Source organism: Filicampus tigris, chromosome 16 (genome assembly GCF_054856515.1).
Source record: "Filicampus tigris isolate MCC_2025a chromosome 16, RoL_Ftig_1.0, whole genome shotgun sequence".
Lineage (NCBI taxonomy): Eukaryota > Metazoa > Chordata > Actinopteri > Syngnathiformes > Syngnathidae > Filicampus > Filicampus tigris.
The window spans coordinates 1020654-1042858 of NC_141232.1; the positions used below are offsets into that span (position 1 = coordinate 1020654).

Consider the following 22205-nt stretch of genomic DNA (forward strand, 5'->3'; position numbering starts at 1 on the left):
GTTTCTGTCATATAACGAACTCCAAATAACGCTCAGCTTTTCCTGACATGTTTGCCAGCAGAAGCCTGAAGAGTTTGTGCAAACACCGACTGCTATTTGTAGCTTTTCGTAATTCCTCGCTGACGAAAGCCCAGTTGCAACGCGCGACGTTGTGGTGATGAGCGATCTTGTCTTTGCGCCAAACATTCCTTTTGGACCAAAAGGTTCGACCTTGGTTTCATCGGCCAATAACAAAATCTCTCAACCGGAAGCCGCTGGAAAGACATCCAAATCATTTGTTACCAAAATGGCATGAATCGCCCTTTTTTGTTTTAATGTAAAACCTACTGATGTTTATTTCCACATGGCTGTGTGTCTTAGGTCATTTTCCGTGGACCAGGAAGTAGCCTGCTCTCTAACAAGAGCGGCGGACAAACGGCACACTCGTTTTCCCCACTTTTTTCTGCTTATAATAAAATGAAACAAAATTGAACACCCGACTCTCCAATGTTCCACCCCGCTCCGTCGAAAGCACCTGTCGCTATTCGACAGGTATTTTATACGTCACAGAAGATAAATCCTCTGTTACGGGCAATTTGTGGGAAATGTCTGTGCGTTGAAGGCCAATGAGACTTGAGTTCATTGACTGCAGATGGCAACATGTTGCGCGCATTTAAATGACATTTCATACCATTTAAAGACAATGTGGCGACCATACGTGAGCGTCCCCCAGCGTGCGAGCGTCGCATTGTCCTCGGCTGCCGCTTGAATAACGATTTCAGTCCGGGACAAGTTAAAAAGGGAACGGCGATCGATTTATTCCTCAATGTTTTTGTTGGCGGAGGGATATAATAGAAAGTTGATCATTGAGCACAGTGTCCCTCGGAGCAACAAAAAAGGAGCATTGAGTGGCCCTTTTGAGCATCAAAGTTGGCTGACATCCGAGGGACCGGGTTCATCTGCGCTCCACTGGAACAAATAGCCAGTCTGTTTTAAGGAAAGCATGGCGTATAAGAGCACACACACTCACACACAGCTCCTCCTCTCCTTTTCACACATGAACATTAGCAGATGCCGGTGCAGCGCATGCAGGCAGGCAGGCATTGTTTGAGCTGCAGGCATTGCTGTTACATGACATCACCTGCGTGTGCTTTACCTGAAGCCGCTGCGCCGCCTTCGCATGTGCTCACCATTAGGACACATCTGTTGCCGTCTCCTTGCAGTTTTCCCCCAAATTCTTCCTGAACGCAAACGGACGGATGGAAAGTTCTGGCCGCCTCACCCGCGTTGCGTTTTTATTTCTCGGAAGTTTGCGTTCAATGAGCAAATAGACTCAGTGGGGCCGGTTTTATGGGTCCAGGTACTTAGCCAGTTTATTTGTGTGTTTGCTTGTAGGTGTGCGTGCATGCTGTTTTGATTCCCTACCAGCAGCCCAGTCATAAAACATACGGGTGGGCAGCCTGTGTATAGTGTCGGTTTATAAAACGGGCTCACAAAAGCGCAACGCCGTGAGTCATTTGCAAAGGTTGAATCTGCTTTCCACCAATCGGGAGCTTCAACGTCTTGTTCGCACACTGAAGCTGCTCGTAAATATTCTCATTTCGAATCGACTGTTTTTTGTTTTTTTCATTGTCAGTCGATATTTTTAGCGTCAGCATTCCCGGGTCCACGGAGTGCTGAAATGTTGATTTGAACGATTGAAAGGGACAGTGCCGTAACGTTGTTTTTAGCGTTAGCATTCCGAGTCCGCGGACTGCTTAAAACGTCGTCGTCTTGATTCATTTTCGACAGTCAGCATTATTGTTGTATTTTAGCATTAGCGTTAAGCATTTGGAGTCCAGCGATGGTCGGAAAACGTCGTTTTCTTCTTAGTGAGGATCGTTTATGTCCAGCTCAACAGCAAAACCGCAACAGGCCCATTTTTTTTTTACATGTTCATTTAATATCACTTTTGTTCTACTTGTACAAATGAGTTCACATAATAATAATAAAAAAACCAACAACAGTATTAACAAGGCACTTCCCCAAATAAACAGGGAAAACATCATTTACAATCACATCGAAAATATGTATTTTCAACGAATTCTGTTTTACAGAAATATATTCCAGTTAAATCGCTGCTGCTTCTTCTTCTTCTTCTTGTTTTGGATGGAGCGTCAATACGTTCTTTGTGTGGCACCGCTGACTAAACACTGAAAATACTGCCGGTAACAGACATTGGCAGATGTGTTGATAGAGGAGTCTGGGATGTAATGAACTCGAGACATGGGGGCTCGTGGAAAGGGCGGCTGGCTAGTAGCGCAAGTCTCAACATGACGCTTCACAAGCACTGATGTTGACAGATGGACAGATCCCCCTGCACAGAAACCCGCATAAACTCATCATCACACTCACGGTGAGTTCTTGCTTCCACTCTACATGTTCAAATCCCCGTTTTGCAAGTCTCGCTATTCCTCTAAACGACATTCTGCTTATTAATTCACATTAGGTGTAAAATGATTCCCAGCATGATGCCTCGTTTTCGCAAAGTGCACAAATTCTACCGCACCGATCTGATTGTACATGAACAGTAATTGAAGGGCATACACCGCATTTCCCTTATAGGGAGAATAAATAATAAATAGTCACTGTGAGGGTTTTTTTTTTTTAATTTTGTAAATCAAATGTGCGTTTCATGTAACTGAGGCAAGCACTAAGCTGCAGCTAAAACAGAAGGTTCAGTCAACTGCTTTCTTGTACCTGCTCCTAATCCCGATTACTTCCCCCTTTGGTGACGGCCCATGCTTCCAAATGTTGCAAAAGGGGATTTAGTTAGTCTTGAGTATTTGCAGACTCGCATCTACTTAGACTGTCTGACACCCTGGGGGCCAAAAAGCTCTTTGATTGACCGTGCTGGTACCAAACGATTTCTAATCTTCAAAGATTGAAATCTGTCACTTTGTCCATTAGTCACAAGAGGTGACCATGTACTGTACTGTAGGTGTCAAAAGGCTGTTAGCAGTCACAATGTTGCTCGATAGGAGAAAAGAACTATACAAAAAGACGTATAAAACATGTATACAAAAAATCAGCATTTGTTTTCGTGCCAAACGAGTAGGCTATCCAGCACGTCGGCTTTGTAGATTCGCGCTACACGAATCTGCCCATGCGAACAGTCCTCAGCGCAGTATTGCTAAAGTCATCGTGAGGGGTTTTGGAGAGCGCGGCAGACAAAGTTGAAACACGTCTTTTGTTGACAGTAAAGCAGTGAAACCATCCTCAATCTTATGGGCGCAACGCCGCTGGCTCCTAGACGCCAGGCTCAAATCCCTTTGGGAAAGTACTGAGGAGCAGCAAGCTACAGCCGACAGTGGGCTATGGAAACAAATGTGGCATTACAGCAATTTAGTGCATTTCGACTCCCGAATGAACCGACCAATGAAAATCCAGCATCTCTCTCAGCATCACTTGGCCTTCCACCTGCTGCCGAGAGCACAGGAGCAGTTGCCAATCTAGCAATGTCAACTTAATGTCACATACATGGAGTGAAAAGTCCAAACACGGTCGATTGGATGGTTAACCGTTTCCCACAATGATCAATGACTGTCATTCTGTCGTCTTGTCATACAGCGACAGGCGCCTACAGTCTTTATTAGTGAGTGGGGGCCAGACAGAGCTGGGTGGGGAAATCCTTATTTAGCCTGAGCCCGATGTCAAAAGTATGAAGGCTTGTGTGCTAGGTTTTTACTTGATATACAGTGGTCCTGCAGTAGCAGCACTTCATATTCCAGGTTGCCATTTTGAACAGCGGGTTCGGGGATCATGAGTTCCGCCTGTTTTTGAGGCAGCGCCCCGTTGTCCTTGACGCCATCCAGCTCGAGCTGAGAGGGCTCGCAGTCGAGGTCCAGGTGGCCTTTAGCCCTCTTCTTGCGGACAAAGCAAACCACTCCCACGGCTGTTGCTATCAGCACCAGCAGGAGCAGGATGGCCATCGCAGGCACCAGCATGGTGCTCATCTTCTTGTTCACTATTTGCGCTCCGGCGACGCTGGCATTTTTTTCATCGGCTGTATGCGCCTGAGTGCATACGCTGTCGATGCCGTTTGGGGCCCCCAGCGGACTGGCGCAAATGGTGTAAGTGGAGTTGGGGTTCAGGCCTCTGAGTCTGTATTCCGGATACGAGGCGGGCAGGCTGAGTTGCATTGGCCTGCGGTCCGGCCCGGAGAGGTTGCGGTAGGTCAGACGGATGCCGCGGATGTACGGTCGCATTTGAATGTAGCGATGAAGATCCAGCAGGATTGACGTGGAAGTCGCCTGACGCGAACTGATGTCTGGCGCATTCGGGGTGACCGTCGTCACTGGTAAAGGTTCGGGGGGTGAGGAGGCATCGGTGTTTTTTGCCTCACAATAAAATCCAGCAGTTCCACGTGGACAGGTACACTGGACTTGACCGTACTGGTCCAGAAAACAAGTGCCGCCATTGAGGCAGGTGTGAGAGGGGCAGAAGTGCTGTTCTTCATCGGAATCTATGCTGCTGCTGCTGCTGCTTGGGGACGCAGGCACAGGCGGAAAGGGGTAGTCGGCGTATTTGTTTGCATCGTCGTCATTAGCCTCGGGCATTGGAACAGATGTCGTAGCACTCTCGAAGGTCGTGACGGGAACGGCGGTTGTAGTTTTCACTGCTGTCGTAGTTTGGGTAGTTGTGGTAGGGCAGCCAAAATCCCGGTGCTCCAGCCTCTCCACTACCTTGCCAGCATTGATTGGAGGAAAATGGCAGCGCGTCTCCTCTGTTCTCTCCAGGGTAATGCTTTGTGCTCGCAGCCAGCTCGGGAGCCAGGCTAAGGTACAAAGGCAGTTGAAGGGGTTTTCTGCCACAGTCAGCTTTCTAAGGTGGGGGAATAGCTGTGCAATCTCCTCCGGGAGCCCTTGCAGACTGAGGCTGCTAATGTCCAACTCCTTCAGTTCTTCTAGGTTCTTCAGGTCCTGAAAATGAAGAGGACCCATCGGGTTGCCAGCCAGGCTGAGGAAAATCAGCCCACGGATTTCTTTGAGGATCGGCGGCAAAACCTCCAGTTGGTTTCTAGAGACATCCAGCTCATGGAGGTTCTTCAGACTACCGATGAGCTCCGAATTCAGATCAGTTAGTCCCACACCACCTAATTTGAGGGACTCGAGATTTGGGGTTTGGAGGTCTGAGGGGCCCAATGTAGGTATGACATTAAAACGAAGATCCAGCAGCAGCAATCGTGGCATTGCGAGAACGGGCAAAGACGTCAACCTGTTGCCCTGCAGTTTGAGCTCCAGCAGGTTCTCCAAGCCATTAAAGGCGGCGGGGTGGATGGTCTTGATATGGTTGCTATACAAGTAGAGACGCTCAAGCAGTACCATATCTTGGAAGCATTGCTCTGAAATGTGCGTGATTTGGTTGGAAGACAAGTCCAGGTTTTTCAAAGAGGTCAGCGGCAGGAAGGCTCCGTCAGAAAGTTCTGTCAGTTTGTTTTGGCTGAGGTCAAGCATTTCCAAGTTCTCGAGACCATCAAAGTCTCCGCCGGACAAGCCCTCGATGCCATTGGCAAAAAGGTAGAGGCTCCTTGTGGAGGGCGGCACTCCCTGAGGAAAGGTGGCGGAACGTCTCTGGAAACATAAGATGGATTCCGGCGTGGAACAGGAGCAGTCCTTTGGGCATTCACTGGACACGATGCCATCGGGAACTATGAGGACGAGCACGAGAGGCATCAGCGGAGTGAGAAAGACCTTCATCTTGCAGACTCTTCTCCACGGCTCAACCTGAAACAAAAAAAGAGCAGAAATAGCATCAATTACCTGTCGTAGGAAGCTGGATGGATGGAAGAAAACATCCGTGCACAGATTACTCGATACTCTTTTTCCCTACTAGTGAAATCTAAATGAGATGAGTTGCAAATGCATGCGACAGACTAGAAGTGCAACACCGATTGATTCGGTGTATAGTTTTCTAACACTTTGTACAGCCACATTACTGAGACACATTCAATTATGCCTAGCCTACGATCAAAGGCTTTTTGTCACAAGAGCGCTTTTAGCCTTCACGTCAGCGGGGGTGCTAATTTACTCAAGAAAATGTTGACGTCGCGCCACATATTTCTGGTAAGGCATTGTTATTACAAAGATGTGTGCGACAGACTTGGCCAGGTCCATTTTGCTCTCAATTTCCTGGTTATGCACACCCACAGATTGCGACCATGTAAGAGAAACACGACGCCTCATGTCACGACAATGAATGACAGGAGTCTTCTTTCATATGTTGCTGAACAACCTTCACATCAACCGGGTGATATGTTACCTAAATCCAAGACTTGCAAAACAAATTCTCCATTAGAATGTGAACGCTAGACTGGAAGGAGCTTAAAAAAAAGTGTGTGTGTGTGTGTGTTGCAGGGTGAAAAGATGATGGAAAGGTGAGGTAAAGAGGAATGAGGAGAAAAATACGAGTTTGTGTGACAGTTTCTTATTGCCTCAAGAGACTTGGGAGTGAGTGGGAGAGGGGCTGGAACAAGCCTCATTTCAATCTGTCGACATCCTTTGACAGCTTTTTATCTGATCAGTTTTTTTTCTTTTTTACTTGCACAGAGTAACCTGAAAACACATTTTCGTGTGTGTGTCTTTCCACCTCCGCCAGGTACAATAGTCTCATTGTCTCAGGCGCACGACAAATGCTGCAGTGTCTTTTCACGTCAGGCTTGCTGAGGGGTCAAATCTCCCATTTCCTCATGCTGAACGCTGTGCGTACTTGAGGGACTTTACTGGTGGAGTTGTTTGAGTCCCTGCACTACTCATACCTGAATGAAGAGCCAAGTATGTCGAACGTTTTTATAGACCACACACAAACGCACATGGAATGTTCTGTTCTTGCACCATATACATCCAATAAGCCCTTTTCATGCATCTCATACCTCTGCAGAGTAAACACGCCGGATGAACAATGTCGTGTGCCTTTATTTCAAAGTGTCCAGCCTCAAAGGAGGGCTTCACATTTGGGAGAGCGATGTCGAAAAAGGGCCTGTATCGTCTCAGCCACATGGCATTTATTTTTGTTCTCGTGCCGCATACTTTCTTTCCCGCTGCCCTCCTTGAAACTGTAGCCCCCTTCGGAAAGATTCCCGCATCTCTTATTTTTCCTTCTCTTGTGTGCCGAGTCAAAGTAATCCCGACTTGCGCTCGAACCCCGTTGCCAACACGTCAGCCTTCTCATCAGGATAATTCCTTCAGACGGCGTCAAAATGTTGTTCTACGTCGCCTGACGCCAGATACTTGACCCCACTTGATGCCTGGGACTTGACCTGCTCGCCGATATGTCAAATATTGATCGATGAAATGTATAAAAAGTTGAACCCTGTTGAACCATCTCTGGAGAATCCTTCACAACCACATCTTCATCACCTCGAGACAACATCCGTGTTCTTGTATGTAAAAGGTAAATGAGGAGATTTGGTCAATGTATCCAATCTCAAAAGAAAAACATGGCTATGGATTCCTCGGAAAATCATCACGGTGATGATGTTTCACCGTGACACGAGTTGAGTTTGGAAAAGAAATTGGCAGCGATGTTGGGCAAAACAAAAGAATTAAGACAAAGACAAACAGGAGAGTGTTTGCGGTTGTGTTTTGGCCCGCGTTGAATTGACTTTTCAGCGCATGTGTGTACGTGCCCAAATTGGCATCGTGCTCACATGTTTGCGTCTATAAATCAAGCAATACAAGAGCACTTTTTGGCCAGGGCTTAACTGTCCACGGCTTGTTTGCGCAGTAACCACTTGCAACCTTGTTGCGTGTTAGTGGAAAAGACAGTATGTGTATGTGGCGTGCGGCACTGGAATCGACAAGAGCGTTCAGTCCACAATCTTGAAGTGGGCCTCATTCCAAAGAAACTGGATGGGATGCGGTTCAGTGATTAGCTTCTGATCCCAGATAAACCTGGCTTGACACTTCGGATTCCTCTCTTCTCGTTTCTGTTCGGATTTGAGTGATTTGTTCAGGTTTTTGTCAGTCAGTGTGTAAAAAGATAAGAGACAACGGCGTGGACCTGCGGTGCTTACTGACTGTGGTTTTAACACAAGTGTCTGGAAGAAGTAAGTGGACTGCTTAGCGAGCCAAATGGGGGGCTGGTGGGGAAATTGGGGGGGGGGGGGTGAAGAAAGCTGGTCATCCTTCCCTCCTTCTGACTCGTAATTTCTTTTCCCCCTTGCACGCTTGTTGAGACATTCCTCAGACTGCCGGCAGCTGAGCTTAAAGAAGCGCAATTGTCTGTGTCACAAGCTTGGCATGTGGGGATCAACAAGAACTTTTCAAGATGACGGATTTATGAGAGGACGGGGCTGCTCGAGTATGACTGACAGCTAAAAAAAAAAAAAAAAAAAACAGATGTCTTTAACGATTGTTCTTACATCTGTGTTTTTATTTTTGCTCCAGTCTGGATGTAAGGCTTGTATTCACGAAGAATGCGTTGACTTTGTGATACTGGCTAGCACATCTAAAAAAAGAAAAAACGGTCATAGCTGTGATTGTCTCAGTTCGTGTTGCTAACCAAAACAGCAGCTAGAGGCACATCAGGAGTCTGTTACCAAAGGTTGTTAACCAGGGTCCTTAACGCGATATGACGCCGTGTTTAACAGTGATTCATAGTGATTGTGTGCTGCAAGTTTGTTTTGTTGCATTTTGCCACACTTGTCAGGATTTGGGTTTGGGTTTTGCTTCCCAGGTTCCCTTGAAATAAATTGTAATATTGTTTATTATTCCCCCAAAACAAATAATGCACTTCCCCCATCTGCACTCGAGTAAATCAACTCACCGCTTGTGAAATCGGTCGTTGTAATCGTTTTGGTATGCAATAAAAACAAACGGCAACGAAGCCGCCTCGGCAGAGGTAACAAGAAAAAGCAAGCAATGAGGAGAAGTGAAAAACGCTGGAGGTCAAAGCAAGTTGGACTGAAGGAGGAGTCTGTGAGGCCACGGCGTGGGGGTCGGAGTGGGCTTCAATTAAGTCCCTCCGGGCCCAGCGTCAAGAGTCCTTATCTTGAGCGCTGCCACATCAGGGGTTAGGAAATGTCCGTGTGTGTGTGTGTGTGCGCGCGGAGGAGTTACAGGTCGCCGTGCACTTGCATAATCTGCCGGCCGGACGAGAGACTGCAAGAGGGCACCGGGCCAAGTCGCAGTCAGGGGATAAGACTGCACACGGCCCAGGGCAGGCGCCCATTAAAGGGGCTTCTTCTCCTTGGGGGATTTCAAGTGGCAAAGGAATATTGCTTTGGCCATGTGCGTTCAGGCATAACCTGCAGTGTTACGGTTCCTTGAGTTCAGTCGCCGAGCGTAATCACACCCCCACGTTGAAGCCTCGGCTTTATCTCGCTAACGCTGGAAAGAAGCTACTTGGGTGCAGGAGTTGTACCCTCATGTATAAGCTGTCCATCAAAAAGTTGACACATCGCAGAAGCAGACACCCTTCGGAAAGTGACAAGGGACGACCACCGTCCAATGACATTGTGGATAAAATTTGGACTCTTTCACATAGTGAGAGTCTTGCTTTTCTCCCGCGTGTACAACCAATAAAGTTGTCTTTCATAATTGTCCTTCAAAACACCATTTCAGCTCATCATCAAAGTCACTTTCTGCGTCAGAGACGAGCAGAAACTCCCACGAGTTGTTAAGTCACCAGTCGCTAGCTCAACGCTTCTGCTAACTCGGACCTCGGACCGTTTTTATTGTTCCTGAAAAGAAAACCCAAATGTGACGTACGCACTTGTCATCAGCCCAAATGCAGACAATTGGTCAAAATGATGAGAGCCCCGCCCCCTGACTCTCCTTCTCATACTTTTCCACGACTCCCCCATTTTTCCCATCCCCTTCTCCACTGTCAGCACCGTCCGCGACCACAGCTGGACCTTGTTATCCATAATCCGGTGGGGTTACGCGTCAACATGACAAAGGGGTCGGGAGAGGTTGTGGGGCGGACGAGCGAGATTTGGGGAGGATGAATAAAGATTACGACGAGAGTCTCTTGCAAAACACCCGTCCAGGTGTACCTACGGCCCACACATGCCACACAAGGTTGAGTCTGAATATGTCTGCTATGTTAATGAAGGACTGCCAAGTACGCGCTGGTGACGGGAGCCGTCGCATTCTTCAGATTCTGATCCATCACCGGTTGTACCTGTATGACCTAACAGCAATGAAAAAAAAAAAAAAAATAGAAGAAATCTTTGGTCTAACAGTTGATTATGTTCAGCCAAGAGCTTTCGTCCTCGATGTTGATCTGGGATATATATTGCCTTTTTTTTCTTTTTTTTAGCGTGACGGATGAAATGTGACGACAGCTTTCGCGTGCCTTTCGATAGTCGAGCAGAAACCACAGCAGTTGTCACGATGCTTTGGCTGTCAATTTATTACCAACATTCATCAACAAACGCGCATTGTAATCATCATCACTGACTTGTTCTTAGCGTGTCTTCTTTTAACGGCATCGTTTGTGGTTAGGACGACATTTGATTAGCTAAGGACAGTGTTGAAAGTTATTTTTTATTGGAGGTTGTAAAGCATCGAGACTTGCACGAGCGCTGCAAACACTCGACGGCCTCTTCATTGGCCTTCATTTAGCCCAACCCAAACGGAAGCAGTCCTTTATGTGAAGATTTCATTTTTGGGCTGCTTAATTGCTTACGCCAGGACAATGGGATGCAAGCCAACGCAGTGGTTGTACTAATACTTGTGCTTTTACAAACTGCGGGAGTGAATCAAGTTCCCTGCATCTGACTAATTGTTTCATGAGAATTAGAAGTGCTGTTATCTGTGCGCTTAAGATTAGTCAAACGTGCAACAAGGTTTTTCAGTTGCAAGTCATTGAAAATACCTTTTTGGATCCTACATTTATCTTAACACTCACAAATGCAAATGCTGTTGAAACTGTTTTCGCCCATTTCCGTTTTTTTTGGGGGTGTGGGGCCTAAAACGGCACCCAGTGATGACTAACTGGCATGAGTACCCCACATACAAGAACTTGAGCGCTGTTGTCAGCATTGTTGGTGATAGTTGCGCGTTACTTTGTTGTTGTTAGTCGGTCGGCCCAAGCCTGTTAGCTCAGCAGCTAGCTGGTGGCTAGCGCCTCGCGATGACCCGGTGGGACATCAAATAGATGCTCGATGAAGTCAATGGGTGTGTCTTTTTTGTCTAACTTTAGAAGTTTTCCGCACTCTGCAATGTGAACGGGTTAGCGTGATCATTCATAGTTTTCTACATCCTTCAACAGAAGATGTACAGTCAGCATGCTAAATTTGGGGAGTGACGGACGTCAACCTTTTTCATTTCATCAGCTATCGTTACGACAACAAAGCTCATTGATGCGTGAAGACATGCGGGGGTCTTGGGGATTTGCGGGTCAGGGGGACGCCTTGAGGTTAAAGATCAGGCTCAGATTAGAGCTTGCATCATGACTTTGTGTTCCGTGACCCCACACAACAGAGACAACAAGTCTTGTTTGACATCGCGCACACACTCTCACAGATCAGGTTACACGCACGCCTGGCACCTGAAGCTCGCTCTTGTTGTCGTTCTCGGCAACACGTGTTGGGGAAATCCAAAACCCTTTGGACTGAGTCTGGAGGAAATACCACTAGACCCGATCTAGTCTCCGCTAAAGGCACGGCACGGCACAAAAGTGGCTCCGGTGGTCACCGTCCTCTTGTTTGCGTCCGGCGGGCGACGTCTTTCATCATCGCACCCCGCCCTGAGACGGACCACAATTGAGGTCATAGGCCTTCTGTCTTATTGGGTATATCTTGTCTGAGATCTCCACGGTGGGGTTCTCGTGTTACGCAGACATGAAAGTCCACCACAGACAACATTGGCTTTCATCTCTTTCTTAGTCCTGTCGCAGCATCCTCTTTGGGCGCTTGGCAGGATGTAAAGCAAATGAGCCCATGCAGGGAAGCCACCTAGAAGCAGTGGCTTCATGGCGCAGCCTCTGCTTGGGAGCTGCAATCTCCACTAATTTGAGAATTTCTCCCTTCAGCAACGGCCCGATGGTGAGATGTCTTATCCTGAGCTACCGTCTAACCTGCGTTGAGCGTTGTTTGAGAGTGCTTTTACCTCCCCGATTGGCTGGGTGCCGACAATTGTGAAGCTTGAATCGGTTCAATATTGACATCGCAAAGTCGTGTGTGTGTGTGTGTGTGTGTGTGTGGTCAGCACCGAACTGTTTTTGAATCTTTGTAGAACTTCCCCTTTAAGAGTGAGTCAGTCACCACAATGCAAATGACAGGAAGAGTTTGCAAGTTAGCAGTTAGCCTAGCTTCTTCTATTTCTTCTTCTACTACTATCAAAAGTATGCCGCACACCACTTCATGAGGGCAGTGTCTCAAATTTCAAGAAAGATTGCTGCGTGTCCCCTGCTTTAGATAAACATACCCCACCACCAGATGAAAATGTCTGTCCATAAATATCGTTGAACAGTAAAGACATGCGCTAACAAGGCCTTTCAAAAGAATCAGATCAATAATCTCTGTGTTCCTAAATTGAAGCGGCGTAGCACGATTGCTGCCATGCGAGCCATCGACACCACGCGTCCCTTTTTGTCGTCTTGTGAAACCTGAGCTGAGCGCCACGCAGCCGGGGCGTGTCAGGCGCCACACGCCGGCACATTGACTGACGGCAGGACCGGCGGACTGACGGGCCGACGCTCCCGCGCCAGATCAACACAGTCACATGCGTACATGCCCCGCGGCGCGTACTGCGGCAAATTTGTCTTGTAGCTCTCTGTTTGCCCTCCCGGGCGCCTACAGCAGGTGTGTCCAATCGTTCGCGCCCCCCGGGCCGCCCGCATGCACAAGGATTGAAGGACACTTTGAAATGCTTCACCATGATCTGTCCGCAAGTCGCACCTTGACACAGAGCAGAAGGTGGAGGAAAACGTTTTTGAAAGGGAATTTCAGCGGCGCCTTAAGATACGAGTGACAGATAGATAGTTAACCGTTCTTGAAGAGAAAGAGGCCTTTGAGCTGTTAAAGGTCTCTCCTAGTTGAAATGTACTAAACAAGCAAGCAAGCGCACAAATTTGCCGTCTGCTAATTTTCATGCTAACGCACGGCGCAAAACGCCACAAGCAGTCTCATAACTCTTTGGGCCCATGTTGACTGACAATATAACAAAACTCACAAGCATGTATGATTTATCCTCTGCAAAACAAAGTACGGTTGCAGGGTTACTGGCTCTCCAGGAGCCTTGAGAGGCCGACGCTTTGCTTGGCGCCCCGGCCCAAAGCTCACCTTTGACTTGGACCGGGGTGCGGGACACTGTGGCTACTGTTGGCGCGTTTGTCACGTCTCAACAATCTGTTATGTCTGAGCACTTGCCTCTGAATCAACACGACACTCGGCTGCAGAATGAAAGCAGCACTGTGCCACTGTAAACTGACACATTCACTTGGCTTTTTGGGGGGGGGGGGTTCCCCCTTTCTTTACGGGCATTGCAAATTATTTCTAGTTGTTCTGTTTGTTTCTTTTGCACAAGGTACCAACTCTGGATGATTCTCATTCTGTTCATCTAAGAAAGGTGCCCATAATTGTGAATAACTGGCAAGGGGTAATTGCGCTAAAGTGGTTGTTGGACACATTTACATGTGTGACAGAGCGTGACGTGGATTTTTTTTTTTTTCTGGATTATTCATAGTTGTTGTAATGATTCCTATTGTGCAAAGTGGCGACTACTATTAATAACCAGAGAGAGAGATATGACGAGATATGCTACTTAAAGTGTGCGGCACGACCTGTTTTTCAGGGCCCTTCTCTGCCCGCTTGCGTTTCCAAAAGCAACCGTTTGTGATTTTTCAAGTCCTTCCGCCCTCGGCGGGTGCGTTCCTCCCGACACGAGACCAACGTGAAATGAGATCAGCGGAACGTCACGTAGGGATTTATTGTCAAAGAAGTTGATACCGCGCCAGGGAAATGGCGGGAAATTCCCCAAATAGGAGCCTTAGCGCCACTTTTCAGTCGTTAGGTTGAAGTCAGTTGACGGGTGAACCGATTTGTCAGCTATGTGACAGGAGGACGGTGTAAGTCAACACAAGGCATGGCACTCTTGTGCCAGCGTCGCCGTGGAGCGCGTGAAGACATCCGTCATCGACTAGCTGTCGGAACCCTCGACGTCCCCGTTTGGCCCGAACATTTTGGACTACCGCTCAAAGTGGCAAAGGGCTTTCGACGTGCGGTGAAATGTTGCAAATGTTAACGCCTTCAGACTTGCCCAATACTTGAACAAGAGCTGAGCATGAAGCGAAAGGCTTGCATCATATCCCGATACTCGGAAGTGTCCGTTAGTTGCGCTTGGCTCCAAATTGATGTCACGCTTTGACACACGCGTTAGCATGAGCGGGTTGAAGGTCGAGACTTCTCGTGACGCTTTGCATGAATTTGTTCCTTGAATGGATTCCGTCGGGCGCCGCATTGATTTGACAGGGCCGGCCAAAAGTCCGTTTGGAAATGTCACTTTCATTGGCTGAAAAAGTTGACGCCAACCAATGAGGCTTTTGTGTTGTCGCGATTTGTGGGAAGAAAGCGTGTTTGCTTGTAATGGGCTCTAGCACGTCATTGTGCCTTCGTGTGCTGACCTGTCAAAAAGTGCTCAGCGGTGTTGACTTGTGTTCGGGTGCGCCTTTGTTTGTTCCTCCTCATTTGCCTCGGAGCGGACGTGTTGTTCACGAACAGCTAACTTTTCCGTTGTTGCCTTTGGCTCGTGCCACGCATTCCACAATGCTGATGGCCACCTGGACTACAACCTCGCGTGTCCAAATATGGACAATTGAATATTTTTTTCACAAATCGATACGACCGGTGTGTCCCCACCTCGCCGGTTATTTTTACACACATTTCAAATGTTGAAAATGGCTCGAGGGGGGAAAAAAAAGCCCAAAAACGTTGACTCTCTCGGGTGCTTGAACTGTCTGAGAAGTGTTGTAAAAGTCTGGCCGTTGCGTCACTCCGTGGCAGCCGTGCGGCATTTTGTCGCCTCAAGATTGAAAGGCTGGATGTCGTTTGGACATTCGCGGGCCCAAATAGTTAAGTCGGCGTAAACATTTTGTCGGAAACGGACGGCTGGAAATTCATCTGGTTGCTTTTTGTATTGCAGCACTCGTGGCGCGAAGAGTAGGGGGAAGATGACCAACACTTTGAAGTATGAAAGGCTTTTTGCCTGGCTGGAAAATCGGCGCAAGCGCCGACTTCGATGGCGCCGTGTTATTCATTCTAGGTGTAATGAATTAGCGTTTTTTTTGGTGTATGTGTGTATTACATTTGCGATGATATGGTAGCAATAGAACTTGATCGATGTGGTCTGTGGTAAATAAACGGCGGATTTTTTGGGGGCTAAAAAGTAGTGCCGCCGCGCCGGCTACACATTCCTCAGCGTGAGGAATGCGCGTGTGCGTGTGTGTGTTTTCAGCAGAAATCAACAGCACAGGAGCACAAGTAACAAACACCACGACCCCGCCCCCCCCCCCCCCCCCCCCCCACACACACACACACTCTCCTGCCTCTGCTGGCCCCGCCCCCCTCCCACTCCCCCTCCTCACTGAGCACAACCAGGCTGGAGGAAGGCCCGAAAGCAATTAGTGAGAGTTAGCCGTGCGCGTCCGGGCGCCCCGTGCAGGGCGCATACGTGCGCCCGTCTTCAAATGCCACTCAGACCCCAGCTGAGGCAACTGCCAATGGTCAACATCCATGCTCAAAATGTCTGACTTTCAAATCCAACAGACTCTTTTTGATGCGGATCGTGTGAAATGGCCTTTTGGCTTTCTTGTGTCCAAATAGTGGCCGCAGACTCATCGAGTGGGAAATGAATCTATTACTATTACTCTATTACTCAAACGATATTTTGATATTTTTCGTGTCCCAAAATACAATTATTATGCGTGAATGTTGAGATGGCTCTACAAAAAAGGAAAGGAAATGTCATGTATGTAAAGCACAAATGTAGTGTTCCACAAAAAATCGTTTTTTGTTTGAATGTTGTGTATGGAAAAAAGTGCATTTTGTTTGAAATTGCTCACTAAACTGCACCTGAAAATGACTGGAATTGAAATCGTCCGCATGAAAGCTCCCTCAGCCCTGCGTGCAAGCAAATGTCCGACGACTGCGCTCACTGGCCAAGCAACGTTCGGTACAGCCAGCCCTAATATCGAACGCACGCTGGAGCCCGATGCCGTAGTCGAGCGTTTCGTTGTTCACTCACTCAGCCGCTCAAGTCGCGACGCGTCCTCCTCCAGCGCCGGCCGCCGCGCTCCACTTTGCTGGATTTCGGCGCGTCGGTCGTCACCTACAAACAGCCGAGCAATCCATAAACGCCATTTCGCAACCATCTTCCTCTTTGGAAATGTGTCCTCTTTCCATGTAATTGTACATTGGCTGCAGGTGAAAGAGGAACTAGCCTCCCGCCCCCCCCTTTACTGTCAGGTGCTTGGATTCCAGCTGCGTGTGCGTGTGTGTATGCGTGCTCAGAGGTGCGAACGAAGAATGCAGGCCGACGACTCCCGGCTCTGCCAACTCGTCGCCTTGTCACTAGTCCGTCATCGCCGCGGGACGCTCCGTTGCCTTGAGAGCGCTTTGTTGTCATTCGGAACACCCGCCGCTCCAGCCATTGCGTCATCACCCCAAAAGCAGACTCCCTTAAATGCCCCCCTCCCTTTCCCCATCAACGATTTTGAAATTTCGATTTGTTTTTCCTCCATATTGCCATTTCAAATGCAATTCTTTTTTTCAATCGTCTCCCATGTGCGTGGAAGTCCGCAATCGGACAGGTGGATCGGGCGTATGGGACGAGCGAGCGAGCGAGCGAGCGAGCGCGCGCCACCCACTCAACCTGCTGGCGACAAAGAGCTCGCTTGACGTTGCATGCATCGGCCCTGAGTCAGCGCCTGGGCCGCACGCACTGGCAGCGGCGCGTTTCTGCGACTGGCTCGCCGCGCCTCTGCCACTGAGCGTCTTTGGAAAGCTGCCGGCGTGCCTGTGCAGCCAAAAAGTCGGAAAGGCAACCACATGCAAATCTTGACTCCAGCTCGCCGTCTCTTAAGGCGAGTGTGTGTTTATTTCTTATGGTGTGTGTTTATTTCCTGTAGCGATGGCTGAAAATCCCCATACGACTTTGTTGTAGTCCCAACTCCCGCCGCAGCCCCCCCCCCGTGGTATTATCTGGCGCTCATGTTCCTGGTTGCGCTCGTCTGCTTGGTTTTTAATCACTTATTGATAGCGAGCGGTTAAATATTTGACCTGGCTCTCAAAGGCTGATCTGTTGTCTCGAGTTTTGGTTGAATAGTCAAATAGATGCGTGTCGATTGTGCGCGCGGGGGCGGACATTCGACGATTGCCTGGGGGCTTCCGACATTTTCAGGAGGCCGCCAAATGTCTCATAAAAACGGATTAATCGAGTTGTCTTCGATTGAAAGCACTTCTTGTTTTCGTTTGAATTCACAAGTTGAAAACGATCCGATGTTTAAACCTATCACGATGGCTGTGAGTGTTCCACCCCTCACGATAAAAGACGATCCGACGCGTATCTCGATACAAAGACTGGGTGCGATCCGATCCCAGGATGATTTTGATGTTACAGTATGAATGAACTTGTCAGTCTCTCCTATAAAGATTCGATACTTATCTCAATATATTTTCCAGTGGAGCGATTCGGTTCAACTTGATGCACTCACATCTTTTAACTCAAAAATGATTTTAGTGACTTATGAGGAATGTATTTTTATGATTTTGTACAAGTATCGTACGTGTTTTCTCTTTTCTCTAACTGCATACGTGCTTTTCCCCGTGGTTGTGTGTGTGTGTGCTTTTGCCTAGTAAGGTCTGGTTTCCCCCCCCCCCCCCCGAGTTAATTGCAGCCTTAGATTAAGAGCTCTTTTTCCCTTTCTTTCCGTGAGGGGCCCCTCGCTGAAAACGCTGCAATTTGCGGTGACTTTTCTGGGACGAGCATCCTCCCTCTCATCCCGGCGCTCTCATCCTCGTGCGTCTTTCCCCGCTCACCCGCCTGGCGTTGTTTGTGTTGGACTTTCAGGGGGGGATTTTGGTCGGGGTTTTTTTTTTGTAAATTGGTCCAACCCTAGCAAGCTTGAATCCTCGTTGGAATCAAACCGTCAACAGGCGGACGATGCTTTTAATTCCGCGACGACAAGCTTGCGTGGCTGCGATTGGAGAGGGCAGCAACTGTTGCCTGGCTGCGTCTATTTACACAAGGCCTGGAAGTGGATCTTTCTTCTGCTGGTCGCATACGCAAGCCGGATTTAGCTTGGGAGGACGACGGGGCGGGCGGGGGCTGGCCTTCGCCTTTTGCGCCGAACCAAAAAGGGCTTGTCCCCCTCCTGACTCAATCTGCAACCGAACTGAATCTGGGGCGGGGAAGACGCTTTTGGAGTCCTTCCACCCTTTACAGCATTTCGAACTTCCACAATGGGATTGGTTTTTGAAATGTTGGCATTTTCAGGCAGGCCCCAAACAATCAGTCAAAGTGACACTGCGGTTATCAGTTAGCGTTTTGACGTCATAGCCAAGACAGAACAGATTGCCGATAAAAGCCCAAATATCAGCAGTGCCATCCTGCATGTCTGCGTCTTCTTCTGGCAAATTGCGTTCAGTCCGGCTTCTTCTTCTTTGCAGACAAATGTCAACAAGTGGCAACCCGATAAGCCGCCGAATGCCCACACGGGCCCCTGAAGGTGCGGCCGTGTGCGGTGACGCTAATAATGCTGCGAGCCGTTAACATGTCGTTCGGCAGAAGCTGCGCGGGCACACTTGGCATGGTTTGCCGCGGCCCAGCGGCGGGCGGCCTTGCTCATTTGCGTGCCACTATTGGACCGCTTGATAGTTTTGCCCCCCGAGAAGGATTATGTGATTTTCCCTGCCTGTTTGTTGGGGGGGGTGGATGGCGTGGGGGTGAGGGGCTGCGTGTAAAATGCTAATCTGTCTGCTGAAGGCTTGCGGGTTTGTGGTCAGAAGACTCTTCTTACGCCAATTAAGCTTTTAGCACGTTGTGGTTTTTTCTTCTTCGGTGGCTTTTTCGCAACACTGGCCATTAAAGAGGAAGCCAAACAAGTTTCTGTTTCGTTCTGTGTTCATTCACAAATATTTGTGTTAAATCAACAATTTCTTTCTAATAATGGTAAGCGTAATATACATTTTTGAATTGTCTTTGACTGTTTATCACTAAGGATAGGACATTGGATTTAGGATTTCATTTCTTTTTTAATGTACTTGAATTGTAGCTTTTATTTATTTTCCTCAATTGATGAGTTTTACCATTTTTCTTATTATTTCAATCTTACCCAGAAAAAAGGGTGGTTTTCAGCTATTTGTTTTTTTCTTCCATAAATTGTTTTCAACAGTTAAAGAATCATGAGTAATCCCAAATGTTTGGTTTGTTTTTTAGATTGCATGCAAGTTAGTTTAGTGCCGGTCGAAGCCAAGTCGATTGTCGCTGTCGCTGTTTCAGTGAACAGCAATCAATTCAAAATCATTTATACAACAGAGTAGCATTGTATATACTGTGTATGACATCTGTTTTTGCATTAATCTGATATCAATCCAAATTACATGACTTGTTCCTCCTCCTACTTCGGCGCATGTGAAGCGTGCCATTGCCGTTCGTTCTTCTTTTTCCTTCTCAAATGATCGCTGTTTAATCGGTATGTTTATAGGCTCAAATGAAGCAATTTATTCATCATTTTGCCAAATCCTCAGCGCTCAATTAACGAGTTGAATAGCTACAATAAATCACAGGAGGGCGTGCGGCACACTTAGCCAAGTTTAGATTCACATCTGCATATGTAGCATAACCCGCAATGTGTAGTAGCAGCTGTTTTTTTGTGTGTTTTTTTCCCCTTTTCAACCACTGGTTGTTTTGCTACATACAACACTGCTAACCACAGTACGGCTTTTGTTCAAGCTCGCAGCTTTATATTTCGTATGCATACTATGTTTATTTAGTTCTTAAGTGATTACGTCCAGACGATGTTGTTTTGCTACATACAAGCGAGCTGACTATTGGTGCTGCTTTTGTTCACGTTCTCGCGTGCAGAGGCCGTGCGGGCGCAATCCTTGAGCCTCCAAAATCCGCACTTTTCAGGAGACCCTGACGTAGGAGGTTTTGGCTCAACGCCAGCGATCGACAGCACGCATATGTGCTGGCCTTTATTTCATTCTCTCTTCACGTGTTGCTTTCGGTAGCATAAAAAAAGGCTTTTTTTGAAGGCTTTATTATTCTCTAGAATCAGATTTGTTGAGCACTTTTCTTCATATTGATGCTTGCCATTTAGTCAAGTCCACTTTGCCGTTCAAGTTGACATCCGCACATGGCCATGCAGTGTCTGTGTTGGCCAACACACTGCTGCTCACCTTCTGCTGTTTTCTCCTTGCATTCTTCTCGCGTCGCTGCCGCCGCCGCCGCCGCCGCCCCCGTTGCGGGACTCAAAAACGGCTTCTTGTAAATGCAGCTTGGGGGCCGTTTCAGCAGCAGTAGCGACCTCATCAATTGCCAATTGTCATTTGAGCGATTGCGGGGGCTTCCTGCATGCGTGGGACTAATCCTTTCCACACGGCGTCTGCCTTTGGAGCAACCGCATCAAGAGTGCCACATATTAGTGTGCCTCAAAAGCAACGCTTGACTTGATGCGGTCAACTTTTCCAACCTCGGAGGTGTTTTTAGAAGTATTGCCTGATCCCAAGCTCCCGCAAGTTCCCCCAGCCCGACTCCTATAAGCAAAACGTCGCGGCGGCAAGCGAGCCAGCAGCGGCAAGCGAGCCAGCAGCGGCAAGCGAGCCAGCAGCCCACCGGCAGCCAGCGAGCAGCCAGCCAGCCAGCCAGCCAGCCAGCCAGCCAGCCAGCCAGCCAGCCAGCCAGCCAGCCAGCCAGCCAGCCAGCCAGCCAGCAGCCAGCCAGCCTCGCTAAGTTGCTCCCGCGATCGCGCACCTTTGCTACTCAACACAAGCACTGGCGCAAAAGACGCCATCGGAAGGCTGTTGCTCCAAAAGTGCTCACGTGAGTGCGTCCAACCGTTTTACGCACGGACGATGCAGGGCAAAACGTGTGAAAAGTCTTACCTCGGAACTTGGGCTTGGTTTTGCTGAGTCGTTGTTGTTGTTTTTTTCTTCTATCCAAGCGGTAAAGTCCACAAGTGTGAAGTGTGCGAAGCGGTTGAGATGTCGTCAGAAAGTTCGCTCGAGTGCTGCGCCTGCCTCCGCGTTCGAGGAATGCGCATTGCTCGAGTGGCGAGTGGCGAGTGGCGAGTGGCGAGTGCGCGCACCAGAAGAAGCTTTTGCTCCAGTATTTGTTCTTCGGGCCGGCGGGCTGCCGGCTGGGAGGAGCCTCGTTCACCTTGCAGCGCATGCACATTCCGAACGCACTTCTGCTCACTTGCACTCACTCGCACGACCTGTTTTCAAGACTCCTGACGCATTGTTTGCGGTGCATTTGCATCTCCCCCTCTTTTTTCCCCCCTTTTTTTTAAACGACGCGCCTGCCTGAAGCGCGTTCCTTTTGGCCTCCTGTTTGTCAAACCCTGACGTCATATCAATATTCATCATCAAAAACTGTCACCAGAGATTAGAACTGAAGAATATACGTATGTAGCCTGTCCAGCGAGTGCACGTCTGCCTGGCAAAATCCTTAGTGTGCAGTGTATGAAAAACCTCTTGCATAAATAGAAAACAAGCTAAGGAAAATGTGTGAAATGAGTGTGCGTGTGTGTATTCATGTCCAGCTTTAAGCTTTTTCATTTTTTCCCCCCTTGTAGTCCATTATTACATCAACGCAACAATCAATGCATTTTATGGCACTTGTTTGTCTTCCTTAGTGGAGCAGAAATGATCGTTCCAAAATGTTTTTAAAATGAATATTGAAATGTAACGCAATTTGTCATGGTCATATTCTGTGCGTGAAATAAATCATGCAAATTAATTTGTCCTAACTTTTGGACTTGAATGAATAAGCGTTGATGCAAATTTAACCGAATGGGGTCGATCCCTTTTTGATGCATTTTTTTTTTTTTTTTTTGACCCAACTGTCTTAAGAGTGAAGCAGCCTTTAAAAGACAACATCTTCCAAACTCTTTCTCGAGCACAGGTTTGAGCCCAGAGTTCTATTTTTCTGCTTGTCCTGCAGCTGCAATATGTCCCATGCAGCGCCAGCTGTAAAGTACCTGTCAGAGGCCGACTTCAGTGACATCATCCAGTAACG

The 22205-nt window shown here is 48.1% G+C and overlaps 2 protein-coding genes across 3 annotated transcripts in view; one reads left to right on the forward strand and one right to left on the reverse strand.

Moving 5' to 3' along the window:
- The window catches only part of coro7 (coronin 7), a 74540-nt gene that overhangs the window by 32380 nt on the left and 19955 nt on the right, over window positions 1–22205 (forward strand). The window lies entirely within an intron of this gene.
- Window positions 1861–21297, reverse strand: vasnb (vasorin b). 2 transcript variants are annotated; one of them, XM_086056125.1, is made up of 3 exons: window positions 21071–21297; window positions 16209–16292; window positions 1861–5744 (listed from the first exon to the last, which is right to left on the reverse strand). In XM_086056125.1, the coding sequence occupies exon 3, from the start codon at window positions 5715–5717 to the stop codon at window positions 3672–3674; it is 2046 nt and encodes a 681-aa protein (XP_085912251.1). In that variant the 5' UTR covers window positions 5718–5744; window positions 16209–16292; window positions 21071–21297; the 3' UTR covers window positions 1861–3671. The 2 variants fall into 2 exon arrangements, with proteins under 2 accessions (XP_085912251.1, XP_085912252.1); XM_086056126.1 differs by lacking the exon at window positions 16209–16292.